The following is a 12,320-nucleotide window of genomic DNA, read 5'->3' on the forward strand; positions in this document are numbered from 1 at the left end:
AAACAACAACAGGTTTGTAACAAATGAAAAATTTAGAACATTTTGCGCCTCTAAGCGTCGCCAGGTTGGACAATGGTTGTGTTATTCTGAGCGAAATGTCTTGTTCTTGACGTATAGAGTATTAGGAGAAGTCGAAGCAACCTTATTACTGTCTTTTATTTTGTTAGCTAGGAACAAAGAGACCTCAGTTGGACAGTCGCAGTCCACGCCCCCCGACACACCCTGGCCCCATGCCACGCCTCCACTTCAAACGCTCGGAAGAACTGGTAACTAATAAAGATGGCTGCCTCTAAAAGTGGCTTCGTACCAGGAGCGACGAACAAATTCGCTCTTGATCTCCATAAATCCCTGGCAAATGACGATCAGTTTGCCAATGACAACCTTTTCTATTCTCCCGCAAGCCTTCTCATTGCTCTTGCGATGACATGTCATGGAGCGAGGGGAAACACTGCTGCAGAGATAATGAAAGTACTCCATGTTGCTTCGGTTTCTTCACCTGACCTCGACAAGAGCATGAAGAAATTCATTGACTCGTTGAATGGAGCCAGCGACGAGAACAACAAGCTGCTTACAGCAAACAGGTTGTTCGTTCAAAAGAGTTTTGAAATCCTGGAAGCCTTTAAAACAGGAACTCGTGAGTTTTATGATGCAGAACTCGCTCTGGTTGACTACATCACAAATGCAGAGAAAGCCAGAGAAGAGATTAACCACTGGGTGGAGCAGAAAACAAATGACAAGATCAAAGATCTCATTCCTCCCGGAATGTTGAGCTCAGATACAAGGCTGACTCTCGTGAATGCTATTTACTTCAAAGGCTTGTGGCTTGAGCAATTCAGCAAGGATGGAACATTTTCTGGGTCGTTCTTTGTGTCCCAGAATGAAGAAATCAAGGTAGAAATGATGCACCAAGAAGCTGATTTCAAGTATTTTGAGTCAAAGGAGTTGGCTTGTCAAGTGCTTGAAATGCCGTATGTTGGCCGAAAGATGTCCATGGTAATCTATCTTCCCAAAGAAATCAATGGCCTTGCCGAATTGGAAGAAAAGATGACCTATGACAACCTGCAGAAGTCTCTTTCTTTGCTTGATGCCTCAAAGAAAGAAGTGGAAGTGGTTTTGCCTAAATTTAAGCTGACTCAACAGTTTGATCTCAATGACATCTTGTCAAAAATGGGAGCACAAGAAATGTTTATTCCTGGTAAAGCTGATCTCTCCGGTATCACAGCTGCACCATTGTTTGTCTCCAAGGTGGTTCACAAGGCATTTGTTGAGGTGAATGAAGAAGGTACAGAAGCTGCTGCAGCTACTGCCATTGGGGTGGCTTTAATGTGTATGCCATTGCCGAAGCCAATGTTCAAAGCAGACCACCCATTTTTGTTTCTTATTCGGCACAATGATTCTGGTGCCATTCTCTTCCTTGGGCGTCTTATGAAGCCTAGTGATTAAGTATTGAGCACAGTTGAATCTCTTGCATCAATTGTGGACAAATGGATTTAGATTAAGATATGCTTGATTTGCTTTGTGCTTATTTTCCCCCCGTTTATCTGTGTAGGGTTTTATTGGTTATAGAATCTGGCATTCTCACACTCAGTTATCTTAAACTCTCGGCCATCTTAAAATCAAATTATTTTCCCTTGAATGAACCTTTCAGTCATTTGTTTTCCTGTTATCTCAAACCATTTTTTGTCCCGGGGGGATGGGTAGGTAAAAGGTAAAGTCTGCATACGAGCCAAGTGGCCCATCAGGCCGGAGCTTATCCCGGTTTCTGTAGCATGAAGCAACTACGAGTATTTCTACTCCCCCCTGGATGGGATGCTAGTCCATCGCAGGGTTACCCTCAGCATTAAGTTCGCCGGTACCCATTTATACACCTGGGTGGAGAGAGGCACTGTGAGAGTAAAGTGTCTTGCCCAAGAACACAACGCAATGTCCCCGGCCAGGGTACGAACCCGGACCGCTCGATCCGGAGACGAGCGCACTAACCATGAGGCCACCGCGCCTCCCGGGGGGAGGGGACTCCCCTAAAAAAAGAATGGTGGTGCTTGTTGTACCTTTTAGGGTTTAAAAACAGGGTTTTAGTACCTCTTCAGGTGTTCAGCCTCAAAAGGTCCGCAGCAGGAGCTTTTGTGATACCTTGTAGGGTTTTGAGTTGAAAACAATATGGCAGGAAATAATGTGTTGCTTTAGAATTGGTAACTCTTAGGCGTGAACAACATTTCAAGCCACACCCATAACACAGGATCTTGGCACTTCTTAGGGATTCTTTTTAAAATTTCCGATGAGCACCCCAGTCCTTTCTATTTGCGAGTTCCCCCAGGTTTTTTTGTTTCTCTTGAGGGTTCAGGATATTGGGATTTCCTGAACCACCCAACACCCAATAAAGAGTGTACAACCTCTATAATATCAACATTTAGTTAATTGAATGGTGGTCTCTATTTTGGGGCTGGCATTGACTCAAGTTTGTTCTGATCCACCTGTTGTTGATATTAAGATGTTGACTACATTTGAAAATGAAAAAAGTGTGATAATTTGGCAATAAATAATTATTATGAATAAAAAAATTCTCAGTGAATTGCAGTATATATGAAGGTGTATCTGATAAAGGCAAAGTTCAGTTAGGTATGAACAGTGAAAAGATAAAATAGAAGTTAATTGTTCTCAATACTATTTAATTACTCTTTGACTTAAGATCACGAGTACTGCTGAGACTAAAATAATAATATTAATATTACATGATATTTTCATAAAATCCTGCGTGTAAAAAATACAGAAATGTTACTTTTTAATGTATTAGTAATGAATCAATGAAATTGTGGGAAATAAATAATTTCATAGTAATGTATTGAGTGGATGATTCAGTGACATAAGGCAGCCCCTGTTAGCAACATGTGACATGTTCTTGAAATAGCAACATTAGAAGTTGAAAAACATTACAACAAGTGACGTGATATATGGTTTTTGACCAAGTGTGAAGTCAAGATGGCTGGATATTGGCCAAGTTCTTTTTTTTTTTTTTTTTTGCGTGTTTATGGACTGAGATGGAGACGAGGTCCACAAACAGGCAAAAAAAAAGAACAAGGCCAATATCCAGTCATCTTGACAGAACAAGCTTGGTCAACAAAGGATTAATTTTATTATATGGAAAGAGAATACTATGTTCTTGTGGGACTCAGCAGGTGATCCAGAGCTGGCAAGATAGCCCATCTTGCTTACTTGGGTAGCCAATCACAGCACAGAATTTGGTTCATCTTGCCCGCTCACGCAGGTAATCATATAATAAGTGTTGATATTGTGACAGGGCGTTGAGGACCTTCTGAAGTTGCCTTGTGAAAGGGTCTTAAACTCATATGGGAGACTGATATATACCCTTTTATATGTAACAGAAACTCACTGATGGTTGGTGCACCAGAGTCTGGATCACGCAGTCTGGGTTCCAGTCTGTCCTCATCAAGTGACATTCATAACACAATATAACAACATGGACATAAAGACAAAGATCACTGCAATACTTTTGCCATAATTTTTGTGGTGTATGTTATGCTGTTATTCACACTAGTGACAAGACAACATTAATTTGTTTTTAAAGTGTTTTTTGTGGGTGTATGTCACCTCGCCATTGCTGTTAGTGTGGACCAGGCCTAAATAGGGATCAGAAACCTGTTATTGTAGTCTTACAAAATGGGGTGCTTGAGAGGGCCTGCCGGCAGACTCGCATGCGCTGTGAAGCCATGATAGATGAGCTGGCAAGAAAAGTGACCTCCCTAACTTATCTTATGTAGCTCCACCACTTCTTCCCCTGCTTACAGGCTAGGTTGGGAAGGGGTAACCTGCAATGGACTAGTATCGCATCCAGGTCACTTCTTGCTACTTGTCATCAGGTCAACACATAACCACTCGCCAGTCACCTTTGAACTGAGATTTTGACATGGAACTGAAATGAAAAGGGAGATTTCATTTTTCCCTATGATCAGACTAAAATAAAGGAGACAATATTGGTCATTTACTCTTATAGATTGACATAGTGGCTCCGAAGAGAACGGTTTTATTTGCTAGAAATGGATTCTACTCAGGCTTGTCATTCTCACTGCCGAACTCAAACTCGTTCTCAAATTCCTCATCGTTTTTGCTTCCTCCAGTTTCTGCCTTTGCTTTCCCCCGGGGGTAACTCCCGTATAAAAGGACGGGGATGCTCTTTGTACATTTCAGGGGTTAAAAAAGTGGTTTTTGTACCTCTTAAAGTGTTCACCTTAAAAGATCCACTACGAGAACTTCCACGATGCCTTTAAGGGTATTGAGCCGAAAAACATGACGAGATATTTGGCAATCAACTTGAAGGTATTCAAAGTTATCGTCTACATCGCTTTTTAAAATTATGAAAGTGTCAATTAATGTGTTGTTTTAGAATTGGTTTCTCTTAGGGGTGAAAAAAATCCTAGCCACGCACTCAAAACAGGAACTTTGAATTTCTTAGGGTTCTTTTCAAAATTTCCAACGAGCACACTTGTCCTTTTTATATAATAATAATAATAATAATAATAATAATAATAATAGACTTGTATAGCGCTAGGACTATACAAACATACTCAAAAGCTCTTTACATTAAGTTAAAATAAATGAATAAATGGAAATCACTAAACTTTAAAACTATTACAACAACTATGCTAAACTTTAAAACTATTTCCACAAGTCAAAAGCTTTCTTAATATATGGAAGCATTCCCCCTCCCCCCTCCCCCCACGGGCTGCGTTATCTTAGTGCCGTCGAAATCCCGCGGGACTTGAACAATCTGGTGACCGTGAGACTCATACTACGCTTTCTGGATTCATTGAAGAACCCAGAGGCGGATCCAGGGGAGGGGTTAAGGGGGTTGCAAACCCCCCCCCCCCAACTTTGATAACTGTTATTTGTTTAACTCACCATAGAAATACTAGAATAAAAGAATAAAATAGTTTGACGTAGTTTGTTTCACTTCCACCAACTGACTGACTGTCAAGTTTAGGAAACGAAACTGTGCATTTGGCAACTACAATACATTATTATGTTTGACTCTCTGGTTGATAAAAGAAAAACCCGTAATTTTATATCACGCCTTCACAAACTTTTTTCAAGTGTCAAACATACTGGAAATGGTGTTTCAGAGGGTAAAATCAATTTTATTTTATTTTCGGGCGCATGGCCTCGGAGCCCCCTAGAAGCTCAGGGTTACTGTGCTCGCCATCCACTCAGTGGCGACGAAAGTTAAGGTGGTACAAGCCCCTCGTTCAGGAATTCCTGGATCCGTCCTTGGAAGCAAGCAACTACTAGAATTGCTTTGTGACCACTTCTTTCCCGACCGAATGCCGTAATTTCCATTGAGGAGATTTATTTAACAGCTAGGCAAGCCGAAGCACTTGCCGCAGTCATTTTTTTCGGTTTGGTTGTAATTTATCAAGCACGAGAGACAGTGTTTCATCGGGATATCCAAACACCGAGAAGAGAGTTGAAAATACGACGCGAAGCGGAGTATTTTTGACGAAATTCGAGGTGTTTGGATTGCCAATGAAACACTGTCTCGAGCGTTTGATATATCCTCTCAATCGAAACAAAAACTAAGGAGTAAACGGAGAAGTAAAATCGTCAAAATCTATGCTAATTAAAAGACAAGGTATCCACACCTTCTTTCATGGTTGTGATTTTCTTTGTTTTAACTTGATGAATTATTAATGAGTTTGAGAAATTTATAGTCATCATAAACACTCTAGACACCTAGATAGAGAATTTAACCATGGACACTACCTCAGTCACAATTTTTCTACCTACCACCCTAGTAAAATGCCAAATTATAGATAGAAAGAAATGTTAAGTGTCTGTAGGGAAAACCAAGGTTTGACTGTACTACATTAAACTCGATGACTGAAATATTACTTATAATTTATATAAAATAAATAAACTGAATTTTGTTCTACAAGGGATTTTTCTGTGGTTAAAATGTTTTTAAAACGCGATGTTTCAGGCTGTGTTACTGATCTTCTTCAGGCACCGTGGTTCTGGCTCAATATGGTGACTGCCCGAGACGTCGACGCGTTTTAAAAACATTTTAACCTCAGAAAAGTCCCGTGTGGAACAAGACTCACTTGATTTATTTTACATATCAACATGACAGGTTCTGAAAGTTTAAGATAAACTATGAAATATTACGATACTGGCTTCATGAGACGGCCCATGAACAATATGGAGCCAGAGTCGCTGTGCCGAATAAGAAACAGGAAGGGGTGGTCAGCCTTAAATATCCACTGCGAATCCGTGACACATTTTTCCAAAGCTTCCTCAGTAATTGCTCCTGCCTCGGTTCCTTCTTCATTCACCTCGACAAATGTTTTCTGTGCCACCTTGGAGACAAACAACGGCTCAGCTGTGATACCAGAGAGATCGGCTTTACCAGGAATGAACACATCTACCGCTCCCATTTTTGACAAGATGTCATTGAGATCAAACTGTTGAGTCAGCTTAAATTTAGGCAAGAACACTTCCACTTTTTTCTTTGAGGCATCAAGCAAAGAAAGAGACTTCTGCAGTTTGTCATAGGTCATCTTTTCTTCCAATTCGGCAAGGCCATTGATTTCTTTAGGAAGATAGATTACCATGGACATCTTTCCGCCAATATACGGCATTTCAATCACTTGACAAGCCAACTCGTGTGACTCAAAATACTTGAACTCACTTGTTTGATGCATCATGTTTACCTTGATTTCTTCATTCTGGTTTACAAAGAACGACCCAGAAAATGTTTTATGGTACATGAATTTCGTAAGCCAGAAACTTTTGAAGTAAATGGCATTCGCGAGAACCAGCCTTGTTTCTGTGCTCAGCAATCCGGGAGAAATGAGATCTTTGATTTTATCACTTGTTTTCTTCTCTACCCAGCGGTTGATCTGTCTTCTGGCCTTCTCAGCATTTCTGATGTAGTCAACTTGAGCGAGTTTTGCATCGAAAAACTCGCTTGTTCCTTTCTTGTAAGTTTTCAGGATTTCAAAACTCTTTTGAAGGAATAGTCTGTTTGCTGCGAACAGCTTGCTGTTTTTGCTACTTGCTGCGTTCAACGTATCAATGAATTTCCTCATGCTCTCGTTGAGGTCAGTTGGCGAGATCGAATCAACATGAAGGACTTTCATTATCTCTGCAGCAGTATTTCCCCTCGCTCCATAGCATGTCATTGCAAGAACAATGGTAAGGCTTGTGGGAGAATAGAAAAGGTTGTCATTGGCAAATTGATCACTATTTGCCAGGCATCTGTGAAGATCAAGAGCGAATTTGTTCGTCGCTTCTGCTATAACTCTACTTTCTGAAGCAGTCATTATCACTAAATTGCTGGTTTGTGCAACAAGTAGATGGGAAGTAACTAACCACAGTCTGGAGAGTAAAAGAGCCCAATTTCTTAATTAACTCTTTACTAAAATGTTCCAATATATTTTATTAATCATCATACGCGCGACACTTGAACAATACAAACTACAAGTGCACGGAGAGAAGTTATTTATGTTCTACCTCATTGACGGTGATACTCACGCAAAGGAATATAAGCAAGTCGAAACAATCATTTTTAAAGCTTATTTTGACGTAGAACTTGCTAGTAATGTTAACTAGCTACGTAAGGAGCCCTCATTTTTATAGTAATTCAGTCTGTTCCCTTCAGTGTTATATTCCCGTTTCAAACGCTTTCCAGCAGTCGAAAGACTGTCCAACTAGGGGGGGGGGGGGGCTCCCCTGGGTTACACGAGTCAGTGATGTCACGCAGTTACTTTAAAAGGCCACATTTCCGCTCAGAATAAATAGGGTCCAACATAGGTTTGGCGGGATGCGGGAAAAGATTAAAATCGAGGCGGGGTGCGGGATGACAAAAATTTTAATGGCGGCATGCGGAATGAAAACACTTCGAAGAGAGCGGGATTTGCGCATTTTCACGGGTGGGATGCGGGATAGTTTTAAAATTGACGGCGGGATACGGGATTCACAGGATACGAATGTTATACGGAGAACTGCGCCTATAACCAGGGGGATCTTAATAAATGTTCTGAGCGAAGCGGGATGGCGGGATTGAGCCAAGAATAGCAGCGGAATGCGGTATTGAAAAAGCGTATGATCGACCCTCAATAAAGGTCTAGACTGTTCGTAATTGACGTGTCTTGGACAGTCCAAAAATTGTTACGCGCAATATTGAATATACGCAATATTGAATCTAGTCAAGTCCTGTAACATTTTGGCCACTGATTATAGGGGTTCACGGCGCACGAATGAAGAATATTGCGGCGAATATTGCACGAAGCTCTCCGTGGGTATGTCCGCGCCTTTTTTGGGGAGCAATTTTCCGCCCCCTAAGAGAGAGGACGCTTCCGCCTTCAAAGTGGACGGCAACAAATCGACTTGAGAGCTCTGCTTCCTTAGAAAGCTGTGAGTCAAGCCCTGTAGCTGTGGAGTGGCTAGTGAAGTGATCATAAAGCTTTTTTCAACATGCATGCATACAGTGAGAAAGTCTAAATGAACATAAGACGTATGTTTGTTGCAGTGTTCGAAAAAAACAAACGAAATCACTAAATCCCGTGTCATTAAGAAGCAACAATCTCTCATTCTTTTGTGTACAAGTATAACATTTTTCACTCAGTAAAATCTGAGGATGTCGAGCCTCCCTTCAGGCCCAGCATACAATTATTCGAGAATGTATAGTCAGAAAAACATATGCTTTGCGCTCGTACATGTAACGCAGCGTTTAATAGTTAGCGTGAAGACTTTTATATTTACATTTTTTTTAAATTACCTTCGGTTTAAAATTAAAGGAATACCTTTAAACCAATTTTCGAACGAAATGTTCGAACCGACGTATTTCGTGCGTCTAAACGTTTTCACAAACCCATAGTGAGACACCTTAATTTGATCAGCCAGTCGGGATATTTTCCACAAGTCCTGGGAAAATCACTTCATCTTGAACATAATAACTTTTTAGTGTTTTCTTAAAGTTTAGTGGGCAACTAACTTAGGTTAAATTTATTGAAATCTTAAACAAATCAAGAATATATCGTTGGAATTCTATGAGTCCATGTTGGTGTTGCCAGACCTCATTCTTACCGAATCTCCAAGAAAAAAAAACCCCAAATATCATAACTGTTGTGGATTGAAAGAAAGTCCCTTTATACTGAACATAGCATCTTAATTATTTATTAGAACTTCTGAAAATTATTAATTAACGAAAAGAAGTTAAAAACAATTATTTTCATCACAACTTTTGATAAATGCCATTGCACATTTTTAGTTATCTTGCAAACTTCCTTACTTTAATAGTAATTCCCGTCAATATAGTTTTTCCCTTTCATAATTACAATTTAAATTAAATGAGTCCCTCTGTATCAATAAAGTAATATTTTCTTACTCAAAAGCCCCCTAAACCAATCTTATCATTTTGTAAATCACCAGCAACACATTTCAAAAAATCATATTGAAGAAAACTAATAATATTATTATTAATACTCTCATCTCTATGTTTTCAGGTTCATACACCCTCCCTTCATTTAATCTGATACAGCTCCACTATAGTATTTAATGCCAGTATAATTTTTTTCTCTTTCACAATTACAATATATTAAAATATGTGTCATTCTACATTAATAAAATATTCTTCTCTACTCACAAGCCTCCTAAACTAATCTTATTACCGTATTTGGTATATTATTAGCAGCACATTTCAAAAGATCATATTAAAATTAAGAAAACAAATTTTAAACAAATTAACTAAAAACTAATTCCTCTAAGTTTTCAGGTTCATAAATCCTTCCTTGTTTAACTAGATACAATTTCACTGTAGTATTCAATGATTCACTTGCTAACAGTAAAGTTTGCTTTTTTCAATGACTATCAAGAACTCCAGTGTAGCACTTTGTTCTGTCTGAGTAAACTCATCAACTTTGAAACTAGATCAACGTTGTTCTTCAAAGTCAAGAAAGACAAAAAAACCAAAACAAAGAAAAAACCCTCCTAATATTTCCTCTCCACCACCTGCACTGCTTCATTTCAATTTGAAAATCACTTTGGAACAAAATACCCATTCATTAAAGTATCTCTACTGAACATTATAAAATGAAAATACCGAGAGCTGTGTCTACACCGTAGGAAAAGGACTGCAGGAGCTGATAGTGTATTCGAGGAAAACACCTACATGTATGACCCAATAAGTGGACAATATTCTGTACCCAGCCACCTTAAAAATTAAAGCCTCAGAAGAGCCAGCAAAACTTTGGGGGCCCACACCTTATAAAGAAGTCTGGACGTATCCCAGACAAAGACCAGTGCTAACATTGAACTGCAATAACATAAAAATGGTTTCTGGCTTGAGCCCGTGATCCAATTGAAAACCAGTACCTGGGTAGAGGATAACTTAAAAAAAAAAGCACATGATCTTGACAAGATCTAAACCTGAGCCTGTGATAAGGCAAGGTGATACTGGTCAGCGGATATCTTGTTTTGACAGGTGTCAATTGGCGATAACAATTAACCATAACATTGATGTCCAATATCAAAGATAAATGCTGTAAACCAAGTTTGCAAGCCTCGGTCAAGTTATTAACCTGTGATCCATGCTGCTGGCCATGTTGACCTGCATGGTTTTCTATTTCTACAGTATGTGTGCATGTAGTTCTGTTCCTACGTGCTATTTTTTCAATACAAAAGACTCATTCTACAGGGACAGTCCATCTTACATCACTGCTACATGGCTTCTATCACTTCCTCAAAATGTTACAATATATGGATAATGATCACATACATTAAGTAAACGATTGGTTCTTCTCTATTGTGAAAACAGTACCTAAATAACTACATTTTCTGGCAAATTCTGCATTGCACCTGTAGGGAAAGGTTCAGTTGTACTGCATTATGTTTGAGTTGGTCTTACAAGATGGCCCAAAAACAGTATGGCACCAGAGTTGTTGTGCCGGATAAGAAACAGGAAGGGATGGTCAGCCTTGAAGATCGGCTTTGGCAACGGCATGGAAAACGTATTCATACCAATACCCGTAGCAGCTGCTGCCTCGGTACCTTCCTCATTCACCTCAACAAAGGCCTTGTGAACCACCTTGGACACAAACAGTGGCTCTGCTGTGATACCAGTGAGATCAGCTATACCAGGAATAAACATCTCTTCTGCTCCCATTTTTGACAAGATGTCATTGAGATCAAACTGCTGAGTTAGCTTAAATTTAGGAAAGAACACTTCCACCTCATCCATGGAGGCATCAAGCAAAGAAAGAGACTTCTGCAGGTTGTCATAGGTCATCTTTTCTACCAATTTGGCAAGGCCATTGATTTCTTTAGGAAGATAGATTACCATGGACATCTTTCGGCCAATATAAGGCATTTCAAGCACTTGACAAGCCAACTCTTGTGACTCAAAATACTTGAACTCACTTGTTTGATGCATCATGTTTACCTTGATTTCTTCATTCTGGGACACAAAGAACGACTTAGAAATTGTTTTTTCCTCCTTAAAGTTCTCAAGCCACAAGCCTTTGAAGTAAATAGCATTCACGAGAGTCAGCCTTGTGTCTGAGCTCAGCATTCCGGGAGGAATGAGATCTTTGATCTTATCATTTGTTTTCTGCTCCACCCAGTGGTTAATCTCTTCTCTGGCTTTCTCTGCATTTGTGATGTAGTCAACCAGAGCGAGTTCTGCATCATAAAACTCACGAGTTCCTGTTTTAAAGGCTTCCAGGATTTCAAAACTCTTTTGAACAAACAGTCTGTTTGCTGTAAGCAGCTTGTTGTTCTCGTCGCTGGCTCCATTCAACGTGTCAATGAATTTCTTCATGCTCTTGTTGAGGTCAGGTGAAGAAACCGAAGCAACATGGAGTACTTTCATTATCTCTGCAGCAGTGTTTCCCCTCGCTCCATAACATGTCATCGCAAGAGCAATGAGAAGGCTTGCGGGAGAATAGAAAAGGTTGTCATTGGCAAAGTGATCGCGATTTGCCAAGCATGTATGGAGATCAAGAGCGAATTTGTTTGTCGCTTCTGCCACAACAGCAACCTGCTCCGAGGCAGCCATGTTTGTTCTGTGGATGTCCAGGTCCTCTCAAGTTTCCCCTTCAAGTCGAGGCAGGACATCCTGTCCCCCAGCCCTGTCCCCACTGGTTTACAATTCCGATTTTGAAAGATAAGCCAACAAACAAATCATATTTGAAAGTTACCTTCACATTGGTCCAAGGGATTTACGGTTTTGGTTTCACTGTGTTCGTAAACTTCTCGGAAAAGTACTTGTAATTTAATTCTTCCAGTTCGTTTCATGGCACGCCAGTCACGCA

At 40.0% G+C, this 12,320-nt stretch overlaps 1 protein-coding gene and 2 pseudogenes across 1 annotated transcript; 1 reads left to right on the plus strand and 2 right to left on the minus strand.

The window, feature by feature from the left end:
- Positions 1 to 25: 25 nt before the first annotated feature.
- On the plus strand, positions 26 to 2,839 carry LOC145502605 (leukocyte elastase inhibitor-like). The gene has a single exon (XM_081481933.1). It carries the CDS (start codon positions 280 to 282, stop codon positions 1,441 to 1,443), a length of 1,164 nt encoding a protein of 387 aa, XP_081338059.1. The 5' UTR covers positions 26 to 279; the 3' UTR covers positions 1,444 to 2,839.
- Positions 2,840 to 4,577: 1,738 nt separating this feature from the next.
- On the minus strand, positions 4,578 to 7,484 carry LOC145502839 (leukocyte elastase inhibitor pseudogene; annotated as a pseudogene).
- Positions 7,485 to 9,000: 1,516 nt separating this feature from the next.
- LOC145503423 (leukocyte elastase inhibitor pseudogene) lies at positions 9,001 to 12,167 on the minus strand (annotated as a pseudogene).
- Positions 12,168 to 12,320: the final 153 nt, after the last annotated feature.

Source organism: Orbicella franksi, chromosome 11 (assembly GCF_964199315.1).
Source record: "Orbicella franksi chromosome 11, jaOrbFran1.1, whole genome shotgun sequence".
Classification (NCBI taxonomy): Eukaryota; Metazoa; Cnidaria; class Anthozoa; order Scleractinia; family Merulinidae; genus Orbicella; species Orbicella franksi.